Genomic DNA, 14,172 nt, shown 5'->3' with positions numbered 1-14,172 from the left:
TTGTCTCTTCTTCCGTAGATGCTCACGTGACTACTCGGCGTCGCCAGTCACATGATTCAGTGTGACGTCACCGCTGTCAGCTGAGCAAAGAAGCTCGTCGGGTGAGTGATTCAGCCTCCTCTTTTCTTAAAATCTAAGATTTGAATGTTATTTACACTATTAATATTTCTTATGTCACCGAGTAATTATTTTCTTATTGGTATGCAAGTTAGGCCAGCTTGTCACGACACTGTTGCAGGTTAACATCGAATGCTTGTTTAGCTAGCTGGTTCGACCATATGCTAATTATCTCTTTTCGCAGTGTTGAACAATATTTTTATGTAATGTCGTTTTTTGGTTCTTTAATAATTAAAGGCCAAATTTAAGTGGTCATAACGTTCACACTGACATGCTAGCTTCCTGGTTAGCTTCTCCTACGGCTCCTATCAAGCCATAACATGAGATGAGAGGTCATTAACATGGAAAGTTCCTCGATTTCCAAAGGGAATTTACGTAAATTGGTACATGCCATAGTCTTTCACTAACCTACGATAATGCAGTAGTTAGTAAAGGGCAAGGCAGAGTAAATTTACAAACAGTATCACGTATCAGAAATGCTCAGATGTTTGGAATTGTCCATTGTGCTAAGATATTGCTCTGTTGCCATCTTAGTTCCAAGGAACTACGTTGAAATTAGTTGAGGAGCTTCAATTAGACAAACACAGTGCTTTCCCGTCATCTTGTGGCATCTATAGGAAATTCTAAACGTTTTTGGTGGGTCGTCAATTACTTACAGATTTTCATTCTTCACAACAGGCAACACATAATTCACAGATGCTATGGAAAATGGTAGAAAAGTGTTGATGTTTGCTAATCTTTCAAACCCAAAATAAACTAATTATAATCTCACATTCAAGGTGTAGATTAGAACCTACTAACGTTACTCCTCTCCTGTTAACAAAAACTCAGAAATGTACAGTATATAATACACTTTTTTTTTAAATTACTTTCATTTATTTGTTTAGAATTGTTATATTAGTAACTAATTATACGTATTATGCTATTTTTGGTAGCTCGGCATGACTGCTATGCCTTGTGTTGTATTCATTTTGGAGAGTCTGGAGCAGTGAATTTCCCTTGTGGATCAATAAAGTATCTATCTTGCTAGTGGCTATCTTTTATTTTCACTCCACACATGTTCAACATGCCAACGATTCTTGTTTGTTTTTGTCTGTCACCCATGTGCCACACTCTCTCCAGGCATAACTTCATCAACTTCTGCTGCATTAAACTCTCTCTTAGAATAATAATATCTTAAATTCACACTGTTTTTCAAGGGACCCAACGACATTGCGGTAATTAAAATGATGAGTATGTTAGGAGTGCTTTTAGAGGAGCAACGATTACTGTAATTGGCTAATCAATTATCAAATTAATCAATATTTTGAATCAATCAATGGTTTTGAGACCTTGTTTACTGGTAATTTAAAATGTTTCAATTTTATAATTCCTTGTGTGTTTTAACATACTGGGTCAATAAAAATTATTCTGGTTCATCCATCCATCCATCCATCCATTGCCTGAACCGCTTATTCCTCACAAGGGTCTCAGGTTTAACAAATACATTTTTATTTTTTGTTTGACAAGAAAAACGTGTGATTGGCTAAGGTCACATAGTTCATGTTGTAAGAGCAAAAAACAAAACAAAATAATGTGCTGCCTTGGTGTTCCCATCCAGGTATTGACAACCTCATATTTTATATTGACGAAGAAAGTGCAGCCAACAACCGCTGAGGATGGACATCCGCGGGGCCGTGGACGCCGCCGTCCCCACCAACATCATCGCTGCCAAGGCGGCGGAGGTTCGCGCTAACCTGGTCAACTGGCAGTCGTACCTGCAGTAAGTAACACACATTATCTCCTTGTCAGAGGGTAGCAAGACACAGTTAAATGGTGAGAAACTGAGTCACAGTCTTGAGGGGCACTTCCTCTTTATGTTATTATTGGAATTGCTGCAATGAATTGCTTTTTGGTGGCCTCAACTATGACTGAATACTCAAAATATTTTTGCAAGTGTGTGTAACATTTAAAAATACATCTTCAGCACAAATCCCGACACCAGTTTCACAATTTGACACAAGATGGTCATTGTCTATCATAACAGGACATGCGAAAAAGTCAGGTAGTTGGCCATTTTGATGTGAAGAAACTGTTTTGGATGAACTTTATGCCATCCATTTTGACACCCTCCTGCCTAAATGAGCCCAATCAGAAGCAGGTTTGACAGCTTTTTTTGTCCACATTGTCTAATGTGGGTAGAGGAAATATTATAACGTTTTTGAGAATTCACCATTCAAAAATGAGGTACAGTAGCACTCTACGTGAACTTTAATTTTTTTTAGGTAGTTCTTTATTTTTTTGCTAAATGTTTTGTCAGTAGTGTAATTTACTGCTTTCCTCGTTAGTTAGAGCAACTACATTTGAGCCCAGATGGTCTGAAGGATATGTTGTTGTTTCTATTTTTTTTTTCCATTTTTTTTTTTTGTAAGACTCTTGTGTGTTGGCATTACTGCGTTGGTGTACCCTAATGATGTGATCTTTGTTTTGTTGGCATGTGGTATTTCCATGTGAAGTGTCACAATCGCATGAACCACTCTCGCAATTTGCTGTGGCATGTTAGAAAGCAAGACGTAGACATCACAAGCTTTAATACTGTCGAGTTGTGCCTTGAGATCTGAGTTTGATTTGTTTCATGAACACGCCCGTAATTTCGATCAAATAATCTTTTCTTATTGAAATACCTACCATGAATCCATTCCAGCCTCCCTTAAAATGAGCAAAAAATGCTGCAGTGTCCATTTTAATAAGTAAAAATATGATCTTTTTTTTCCATCTTTGTCACCTAAGGGCAGTATAAGAAAGACAGATATACTTTTCATTGAGTCATCTCAATTAATCTCGTCTTAGCAGTACACAAATTTTACACTAACTATATTAACACTAATTTTAGTCGTTCTTCTCAGAGGATAAAGAATATATGACCGACTACACTTTAATCTGATATTTACACATTGATAGGGTGACAAGATGGCAGCATAGATGCCAATTAGCATTAGAATTAAGCTAGTGGAGTCACAGGCTGATTGGTCCGACCTAAAAAGGTCGGTAGCGAACGTATCAGTGGGAGCAGTACAAGATGGATTCTCGTAGTATTTGTGGACCCCCCCCCGTGAGAATTCAGCTTGCTGGAAGGTTACTGCATCATATTAGCAGAAACTCCGGTATATAATACTAGATGACAGTTTGAAGATTTCATGATGGTGACAGTTTGAGTCTGGAGCAAATAAAGTCACTTCATATTATTTTCTACAGGAAATATTTGTAGTAGAATGGGTTGCGTTTTACTTTGGAGGTTCCGCTGCACATTTCATCTGACTGACTGACTTCCCTTGTTTGACAACTTCTTTCTTTTTTCTTCTTCTTTTTTTTAGGAGCCAGATGATCTCAGCAGAGGACAGTGAGTTCATCAAGAAATTTGAGGTGGCCAACTCTGAGGAGAAGCAGGTCATCCTGACCAATGAAGGGCATCAGGTATTGGGGTTCGTTCAACACACATGATGTGCTGCATGGTTAGGGGTTTTCATAATATTATTTTTGTCATCCAGTGTGCAAAGACCTTTCTGAACCTGATGGCGCACATCTCCAAGGAGCAGACAGTCCAGTATATCTTGACTCTCATTGATGACACTTTACAGGTATTGTGCACTGTTACGGACAAAAGTATTTGGACAACATTTTTCATGCGTCTGAAAAATCTTCATTCACTTTTCCACATTCGGTTAGGTTACAGTCTTATTTCAAAATGGAACAAATACAATATTTTACTCAAAATTCCTGACAACAATATAAGGCTGTGAATGGTGGCGTGATTTCTGTTTTTTATTGTAATATTTTTTATAAAGTTGCCCAAATCTAAAAAACAAATAAAAATACCGTATTTTCACGACCATAAGGCGTATAGGTATGGCATAAGGTATTATAAGGCGCAGTCACAGTTATGGGTGCTGTTTCTGTGTTAAACACACACATAAGGCGCACCGCACTATTGGGCGCAGTCATGGTTAAACATACGCTAGCTCAAAACATATGGTAGCATGCGATTATGCTAAAACAGATGCCAGTGTAGGGCATGTTTTTAAAAAGGCAGCAAGCGGAACAAAACTGAGTTCGGTTGAAGTAACAATCTAAACAGTGAGTTCAGTTGTTCTTGAAGTATATAACAATGTACTCACGTTGCTTTTGATCAATCCTAGTCCACAAATGCCTCATAGAGGAGTGGCTGGACAACTCGCCACCAAGTTGACTCTTCCCTGCTCTCATGTCTGTCCTCAGTCAGGTTCGTGTATATAAGCAATATGTCGCGGGAAGTCCTCCCACACAGTCAGTCAGATTTTGGTTCTTGGTCCACACCGTCAATTTTAAAGAAAATTTAAGACTTTAAAATGCGCCTTATAGTCGTGAAAATACAGTAAATAAATAAACCCTACTTTTCACATTGTTATTTTGTGGTGTTTTTTGTAGATTTTTTTTTATTGGGGGAAAAATGTAATACATTTTGGATGGATGTGTGCTTTTCACTCTGGCAGCACATGAGAACATCAACGACACGGTTTAATAACTGTGTTCAAGTTTTTCTTTTCAATCTTTTAACGGCTTACCTTTACCAGGAACCTGGTTACATATGTCACAAATGGTCACAAACGAAAACCCACGATAGTCAATCTGCAATAACCGAACCACAAAGTAGTTGGGGATCACTGTAGTGCGTCTGCGTTGGATCTAAAGTATAGTTTGACAATTTAATTAAGAAATAATATTTAGAGTTGTTTTGAAAGCATCCTTTTGAAATTCATGAATAATTTTGTTTTGGTATTGGAGGTGCAATAAAGAAGAACTTGTTCTTAGTGGTGTATTAACAAAAATCTGCACACTATCTTAGGTTTGGGTCTTGTAATTTGTTAAGCACTTTAAGTTACAGCCCCCGAGGTACCGAAATTCCTGAATGTAATGACATATTTTTTGTGAAATGTGCATGTACAGTATCTTGAGAGTTTTTAAGTCCATTTGAAATGGTGTGTTTGGCCAAATACTTCTCATTAAAACTTTACAACAGCTTTCATTCTTGTCCTATAAAATAGATCTGACACTTGAATATGAATAGACGATCAGATTGAATGAGTGCTCATTAAAATCTTTCATGTGATGCAGGAGAATCATCAGAGGGTGAGCATCTTCTTTGACTACGCAAAGAAGACAAAGAACACAGCCTGGTCCTACTTTCTCCCAATGCTGAATCGTCAGGACCTCTTCACTGTCCATATGGTGAGTTCGTCGTTTATCTTTGATAACAAGAGCCTGCTAGGTCAGCCTTCATCCTAAACGTCTTTATCAGCCATTAGCAGCAAATTAACCTTTGTCCACCGCCCGAATAAAACCAGCGAGGCTTCCTAATCATCCGGCCATTAATAATTTCTCACAAAACTCAACCTCTTGTCAAAAACAGGCAATTAATGGGATGTTACCCTGGTAACCTTTAGAAATGGGGAAGGACCACCCAGCGATATTGCAGCTTGCGCTAAAATAAGACGCCCACAGCATAGTCATTAGAAATGCCATTCCTCACCCACTTTAATAATTTAGGCTTGATGTGCACAGTCCAATTTAATGGCTGTATCCTATTTTATTTCATGTACATTTCAAATGACGCATATCAGATATAGTGGCTGTGTTTACCTACGAACACATGAAACAACTCTCATGTACAGATGATTCAGACTACATTGATGCATATTGCAATTGTGTGACGTGAAAGCAAAAAAATCTGATTTGTGGCACCGAATCTATGCAATGTAAATGTAGCTATTGATTGACTTGGGTGAATTTTTTATTATGATGTATAGATGTCATTTCTCTCATTCTTGATCTTGACACACAGGCAGCGAGGATCATTGCCAAGTTGGCTGCATGGGGCCGTGACCTGATGGAGGGAAGTGATCTGAACTACTATTTCAACTGGATCAAAAGTCAGCTCAGCTCACAGGTACAAGGACCAGCTTGTTTTTATCTCGTTTGCAATGAATAATGCAAATTGTTGTCTTTGCAAAGGCGGAATGTTTGATACAGATCTTGTATTGGATTGGTGGTCGTAAAGTTATCTACTGAAAACATTACATTTTTGAAAACGATCATACTGTGTTTATAGGAATGCATAAAACAAGAAGAATTACACGTTGCATAGTCAAAAAACTATCTGTTTGCTGCCCCCAGCTGGCCAAAGCGGGCTTAACAGAAAGATCAGCGATTTGGCCATTCAGTTGAAGCAGTGTTTTTTTTACTGTTATGTCCTAACAGTATGTTTTTATGAAGTACATTTATATGGAGTGCCATTTTTCCTCATTAAAATTCACATTACAACAATTGTTGTTGTTTTGGAGAAGGCTGGAACGAATTAATGGCATTTCCATTCATTTCAATAGGAAATGATTATTTTATTTATGCAAGTGTACTATGGATGTGTGAGTGTGTATGAGTGATGTATGAGCCAGTGCTATGACTACAGAGCAAATGAAACTCTCAGCACAAAACTGTATTTTTAAAATATTCCAATAATCCATTTGACATTGACATTTTTATTGATTATATTGAGCAGATGTTTAGTTTAAGTTACATTTTTAATTAAAAATATAGTATAAAACGAGTGATCAGACTTCCGGTTTGGAGAACGGTGAAATGGCAGCCTAGAAAACACGCTTCCCACGTTTGAAGTTGAACTCGCCCAAAACGACTCGTATAACTGGTTAAAAACTATTTAAAGGAGTCCTGATGAGATTGGGCAGCGAGAATGCCGAAAGCGAAGAATAAAAAAGCATTGCGGATTGAGTTGTCCGAGGAAGCAGGGGCTATTAGCCCTAGCTCCTCTATTAGCACCATGGCGGAGAAAAGTGAAATAGAAGAAGAGAAAAGTGAAAGAGCGGAGCTTGGCCTCATTCTGAAGGAATTGAGAGACTTCAGGAAAGACAACAACCAGCAATTGAATGGAATCCGGGAAGAAATTACAAAGACGAACGCGAGAATTGAAGAGGCGGAAAAGCAAGTGGAAGCTACTGAGATGCGGCTGCAAAGGGCGGAGGAAGCCGAAACGGAACTTTTACAACTGCAAATACACCTTGATGCCAAGCTGACAGGCCTCGAAAGCCGCTCCAGACGGGAGAACATCCGTATACACCGGGTGAAGGAGGGCGATGACGAGAACTCGCCATCGATGGTGATCTACGTGTAACGGCTGCTACGTAAAGGATTGGAGCTACCGGAAACATTCGAACTTTGAATAGAAACAGCCCACCGCGCATTGATACCAAAGCCACCCGGGGCTGCCTCACCAAGGTCTATTGTAGCTAAAGTATCGAGCTACAGAATGAAAGAAGAGCTGCTGAAGTTAGCCTGGCAAAAACATAGATTTCAACTGGACGAAAAATGAATAAACTTGGGTCACGACTACGCGCTTTACGTGTTGAAACGGCGAAGGGAATGTCGAGGTGAAGAAAGTGCTTAAGGAAAGCAACATCAGGTTCTAAACTCCATTCCCGGCCATACTGAGAGTCTTCTATGCAGATGGCACGGTGTTGTATAATTCGGCAGGGGAGGCCACGGAGAACATGGCTAAGAGAGGGATGCAGGTGCAAGTCATCAAACACCCGGATTCGGTTCTAGAGAGGACACAGCACTTCACCTGGCGCACTAGCAGGGGAGCAAGCAACCGCCAAACAGAGAGACGGACGGAATATAAGGAGAAGCTTCAGGCTTTCAGACGACAGGACAAGGAGAGACAGTAAGGAAGGTAACAAGGACAATGGATGAATTTCTGTTGGACAAAGGTAACCTGAACAGTTCTTTTAATTATTATTATTTGAAGGAGGACTTATTATATTCCACATTTGAGTGTCATTGTAAAGGCAAAAATTGAAAGAAATGGAAAAGTCGGGTGTTACTTTTTTTTTGTTTATTTGTTTCCTCGTGCCATTATTTGGAAAGATGGATAATATCTGGTGTGGAGTTACACTCATATGTAAACCCACCAAAGAAGGGGGGAGGTTACACTTTTAAGCCCCACAACCATCATGGCTTTACAAGGGTCAATATAATGATCCCACAGGGGGAAATGTTGCTCTTCATAGAGTTTTGTTATGTTGTTACTCCATTAGGAGCAATGGTTGCTGCAGTTCAGTGCAGCCCGTGGGGTGTTACCAATGGTTTGATTTGTTATATTCATTTTGGAATTAAGTAAAATAGCAACCTACAATGGAAACGGTATTATTAATCCTATAAAGAGAACCAAGATATTGACTAAATTGAAGCGAGACAAAATTGAGGTGGCTTTCTTGCAAGAAGCACATTTAACAGAGACAGAGCATGAAAAACTAAAACGATTGGGTTTCAAAGACCAATACTCATCATCATATAACGCAGGACACAGACGTGGGGTTTCAATATTGATATAACGCAAAATTAGCTTTACACCATTGTTTATAAAGAAAGATAATGAGGGAAGATATATTTTGGTAAGGGGGATGGTGGGTGACTCATTGATTACATTATTGAATGTTTATGCTCCCCAAAATTCTGAATTGACCTTTTATAAACATGTTTGATTTGATCATATCGGAGACACAAGGGATTCTTGTGGGGGGATCTAAATAGAAGATTGAATCAAAACATTGATGCTTCTAATGATGATATATCCCAACCTAGGCCGATAAACAAAAACTTCAATTTGGTAAAGAAAGGTATAGGAATAATAGATATTTGGAGGGAAATGAATCCTTCAACAAAAGATTATACTTACTATTCTAATGCACACAGGGCTTATTCAATGAAAGAGGCTGTCTTTCTTACTTTTGGTAAAGATTTAAATAGAGTTGTGGATTGTGACATTGGTGTCATGGACCTGTCGGACCACAGTCCAATCTATCTCAAATTAAATTTCAAACAAGGCCCAAGAGAAACCTTGTGGAGACATTAACTCTTTGACTGCCAGACGTTTTCAGAAAAGGGATGCCGTCAGTGCCAGCCGATTTAAGCATTTTGACTGATCTTTCAAGGTCCACAGAAAATGTTCTGTTTGGACTATGGAAACACACATACTACCAAATGAAAGAAGACATCTTTCATCAGAAAAAAAAAGTTTGTTTCTACCTTATTCCGTTCTTTAGTAATCAACAATAGAAAATAGTTAGTTTGACCCAATTTCGCCTGTTTTGGACCAAAATACGGAGAAATCAAGCTTTTAGTGAAACGATATTATTTCATGCATTCTAGTGAATTTGACACTTCTTTTTGTCCATGAATGATGCCACAAACACCTAAATAGTGCTTTACTTCTATAAAACACTACCACCAAGAATGAAAAAGTGTTTTTTGATAGCAAAATACATTTATTTACATTCAACAGTGTAACAATTTGACAACAATTTGGCAAACTATTTACAAATGTGTGCAACTGTGGTGCTATTTACAAATATGTGGATGTTTCAACGACAGTTTTTCTTTTTGTAACTCTCCTGCGTGCAAGGAGACGCAACAGCATTTGCACAAGATTGCCTCTTCGCGTGCTCCACTTTCTTGCAGGCCGTTTTTTCCGGGGAATAGCAAGTATACACTGCAGTGTGTGTTGCCATCAAGTCTAATATCAGGATCATGCTACGGTTTCGTTACGTCTCGCTTCCTCGTGTCCTTCAGTTGCTACACCGGGTTGTAAGAGATGTTTTGATCCATTTTATCCACTCCATTCATGGTGGCATCGTAGTCCAGAAACAGTGTCTTCTCCGTGATCAGACTGTACCCGCTCCTCCGATGAATATGCATTGGACTCGGGGTACTCTTCATTGTCCGATCGAATGTCCGCTTGTGCAGCTCCGGCGTTAGCAGCGGTAGCCGCGCTTAGCCGGTGAGGCTTACTACGTAATCATAAACAGTCGCGTCAAGGCTTCCAACTTTGGCGTCAAGCTCGGAGTCATCATCATCATCATCAATCTGCATTGGTCGATGCCAACTCTCCATCGCCCGATCGAATGTCCGATTGTGTAGAAGTACCCGGCCGGCTATTGTGCGCGTTTTCCGGCCTTAGCAGCGCTAGCCGCGCTTAGCCGGTGAGGCTTACTACGTAATCATAAACAGTCGCGTCAAGGCTTCCAACTTTGGCGTCAAGCTCGGAGTCATCATCATCATCATCATCATCATCAATCTGCATTGGTCGATGCCAACTCTCCATCGCCCGATCGAATGTCCGATTGTGTAGAAGTACCCGGCCGGCTATTGTGCGCGTTTTCCGGCCTTAGCAGCGCTAGCCGCGCTTAGCCGGTGAGGCTTACTACGTAATCATAAACAGTCGCGTCAAGGCTTCCAACTTTGGCGTCAAGCTCGGAGTCATCATCATCGTCGACATCAATGCGCTTTTTAGTATTGATTGATGCTTTTCGTCTTTGAAAAAAATGCTCAAGCGTGAGTTGCTTGCAACCGGTTGCTTGGTCAAGCCACAATGGCTTGAACCAGCCATTGTCTCCTCAACACTCTAGCTCCGCCTCACGTCTTCTACTGACGCCCACGGTGGGCGGCCCATCCAACCTTGTGGAAAGAGAGTCATCGCTGCCCTCTAGGGGCCAAAACGAGTCTTTTACTAATCAGATCTGCCTGATACTTTCAGCACAGCTGCCCAAGGCTTTCCTGCACCCGTTTTTGAAAAAAAAACAAAAAAACATAGGGGACGTCTTTTAACGTCCTCGGCGCCCTTCCCTAGGTTTATGCTAAACGTTTTATAACGTTTATGGCAGTCAAAGAGTTAATATACTGAATCAAATGAAGGAACAAATTAAGAAGGACATTGTTGATTATTTGGAGCACAATGATAATGGTGAGCTTTCTCCTACGATATTGTGGGACACATGTAAGGCAGTACTCAGAGGCAAATTAATAGGATATGGTGCTTACTTAAAGAAGAGAGGGGTCAAGAGGAGTTAGATGAGTTAGTATATTAGAACAAAAAACATAAAGATAAAAATAATCCAATGGTTGGAGAACAGATGAGGGTGAAAAGGAATAAAATAAATGAGATCTATCAAAAGGACATACAAAAGAAAATTATTTTCACAAAGCAAAGATACTATGAAGGGGGCGGGAAAGCTAGTAAAAAAAAAAAACAGCGAGAGGAGCACAATACACAAAATCAAAAATCCAGTCTCAAAAATTATGCTTTATAAAGTAAAATACAAAATTGCTTTGAACAATACTATCAAAAATTATATACCCACCCTCGAGTTTCAGGGGAGGGATTGAATGACTTTTGGAAGAAAATTCACTTGCCCAAATTGACTAACAAGCAGAAAAATAGTCTTGTAGCCAGAATTTCAGAGAAATTCATTAGTTCGGCTATAGCAAACCTACAGCCTAACAAGGCAACGGGACCAGATGGTTTCCCCGGGTTATGGTATAGAAGTATGGCGACGTCAGTGATTCCTATGCTACAGTCAACATTCAATTGGATATTGGAGGGAAATTATGTCGTCGTCGTCCCCCCCCCCCCCCCCCCCCACTCCTGGAGGGAAGCAGTGATATTGCTGATCCCCTAGGAGGGAAAGGATAGGGATGAATGTAGTAATTATAGACCAGTGAGTGTCCTGAATCAAGATTACAAAATCTTTACCCATATATTAGACAAAAGATTGGAGAAAATACTACCAGGAATTATTGACCTAGACCAGACAGGTTTTATACGAGGGTAAATTTGGAGGTAGCGTTGGTAGGGCTGGATGCTGAAAAAGCATTTGATTGCGTAAATTGGTCCTTTTTATTTGGAGTCTTGGAGAAATTTGGATTCCATGATACCTTTATTAGGACATTACAAAATCTTTTTTTGTATCCTGTGGCGCAAATAAAAGTCAATGGTGGACTTTCACAGCCTTTTGTTCTAGAACGGGGAACAAGGCAGGGGGGTGTCCACTAAGCCCCCTCTTATTTGATATTTTCATAGAGCCGTTGATCCAATGGATCAAAAGTAATACAGATATTAAGGGAATAGTAGTTTGAGGAAGGGAACAAAAATTATCATTGTTTGCAGATGATGTATTGGGTGTACATATCGGATCCAGAGCAGGCCCTGATACAATTGTTTTCCACCCTAGAAAAGTATGGGCTACATTCAGGCTATAAATTGAATGCCTCCAAAACACATTTTCTGAGCTATAATTACACACCCTTAGCTACATTGAAAGAGAATCTCGAATTGAAGTGGAATGCAGAATCAATTACTTATTTAGGAATAAACATCCCTAAAGACCTGACGAAAATTATTTTCTCATAATTATCATTCCTTAAAGGAGAAGATGAAGGACGATATGAGGAGATGGAATCTGATACCTTTCCTTGTCTTTAATTCACCGGTTCAATCTATAAACATGGTAATTTTACCAAGGCTTTTGTATTTGATTCAGTCCCTTCCGCTGAAGGTGCCAGACCAGGAATTTCATGATTTGGATAAACAAATTTCGAGATACATATGGCAGGGCCGGAAGCCAAGGATTAGGTTTCAGACTTTGCAACTGGCGAAAGCGAAGGGTGGAGTGGGCCTCCCACACTTGAAGGACTATTACCTGGCCGCTCAAATAAGACCATTCATTTGTTGGTGTAACCAAGCTGCAATTGGTGATATAGATTTAACAAATACTTTGATTGAATTGGGTAACCCATGTATCTCTTTTTCAATAAGACTTTGGAACGAGGTGGTAACTAGGGAGCCACCTGAGGGGGACTGTTAAGATATTGAGATGGTGCATATGTGACCCAGAATTTGTTCCTGCGACACATGATGTGAGGTTTAAGAGATGGGCCTTGCTGGGTTTGACGGCATATTGCACCTTCTTGGACAAAGGAGCCATGAATCATTTTCAGAATCTTCAGAGACAGTTTAATCTGAGCAGCCAGGATTTTTATGGTTTCCTTCAAATACGACACTATATCAATCAACTGATGAGAGAAGAGACACAAAGTAGATGGGAAAACACAATGTTAAAGATGTTTGTGAACTTACCAAGGGGGAGAAACCAAGAAAATAATTTCAATGGCTTATAATAGTCTACAACAACAAAAGGGGCACACAATGTATGTCAAACAAAGATGGGAACAGGAAGGACACATATCTTTGACAAGAGAAGAATGGGAGAGTTGGTGTCAGATACAATGGAAAACATCAAGCTCAAACATGTGGAGAGAGTTCTGTTGGAAAACTCTGGTGAGGTTTTTTACAACACGGAAAATACACTGGACTAACTCTGTGACGTGTTGGAGACAATGTGGCAATCAGGAAGCAAACCATTTCCATATATTTTGGTCGTGCGGAACGTTGAGGCCTTTTGGAAAAAGTATTTCAAATGACCATTCCTTTCTAAATTGGGCCTTTATGTTTTGGTGCCATAGTATTAGACAATGTGTCTTCCCATGTCAAATATTTATTTCAGATATTGAGTGCTGCATGCAGAAAAGCTATAACTAGGAAATGGCTGAAAATTGAAAAGCCAACTGTAAACGAATGGATAGACATAGTATACGAGATATTTAAGATGGAAAGAATACACTTTGCTTTGAGGCTTCAAAAGGGACTGTTCTCCAAGTGATGGGAAAAGTGGCTTAAGTATATCTCTGCTTAAACCGTCATTTGTATGATATTCTGTATGTATATGGGCAAATGTGTATGTTTAGGTATGTGTATGTGTGTATATATATGTAAACACACTTCAGGTGAGGATGTATGTATATATGTGATTATACTTTTTTTCCCCCTTTCTATTTGAGGAATGTATGGTACACCCCACTTGTTATGGTTCAACGTGTTAAGTGTTTGCTTTTGATTGTAATGGGGAAAAAACTGGATCCTTAATCTGGATTTGTTGGAGTGGTGAATACCTGTATATGTAATTGAGATGTGGAAGGTATAGTCATTGTTTGAATTTGATCTGTAAAACCAAATAAAAAGAGAATAAAAAAAGAGTGATCACACTTTTTTATTTTTTTTAATCACATTTAAATGACCTGGCCCACTAGTTAATTTTAAAAATAAAATCTGGCCCTTGAGCGCAAATACCCTAG

At 39.4% G+C, this 14,172-nt stretch overlaps 1 protein-coding gene across 2 annotated transcripts in view; it reads left to right on the top strand.

The window, feature by feature from the left end:
- atp6v1h (ATPase H+ transporting V1 subunit H) overlaps positions 1–14,172 on the top strand; it is a 37,134-nt gene that overhangs the window by 2,234 nt on the left and 20,728 nt on the right. For both annotated transcript variants that reach the window (XM_086096145.1, XM_086096137.1), the window contains exons 2-7: positions 19–101; positions 1,718–1,879; positions 3,471–3,570; positions 3,645–3,734; positions 5,248–5,361; positions 5,975–6,079. In XM_086096145.1, the coding sequence (XP_085952271.1) occupies positions 1,776–1,879; positions 3,471–3,570; positions 3,645–3,734; positions 5,248–5,361; positions 5,975–6,079 (513 nt within the window). In that variant the 5' untranslated portion in view covers positions 19–101; positions 1,718–1,775. The remainder of the gene's footprint in view (positions 1–18; positions 102–1,717; positions 1,880–3,470; positions 3,571–3,644; positions 3,735–5,247; positions 5,362–5,974; positions 6,080–14,172) is intronic.

This window comes from Leptonotus elevatus, chromosome 1 (assembly GCF_054856555.1).
Source record: "Leptonotus elevatus isolate MCC_2025b chromosome 1, RoL_Lele_1.0, whole genome shotgun sequence".
In the NCBI taxonomy this organism is placed as follows: domain Eukaryota; kingdom Metazoa; phylum Chordata; class Actinopteri; order Syngnathiformes; family Syngnathidae; genus Leptonotus; species Leptonotus elevatus.
This window is presented reverse-complemented; position numbering and strand designations above follow the sequence as displayed.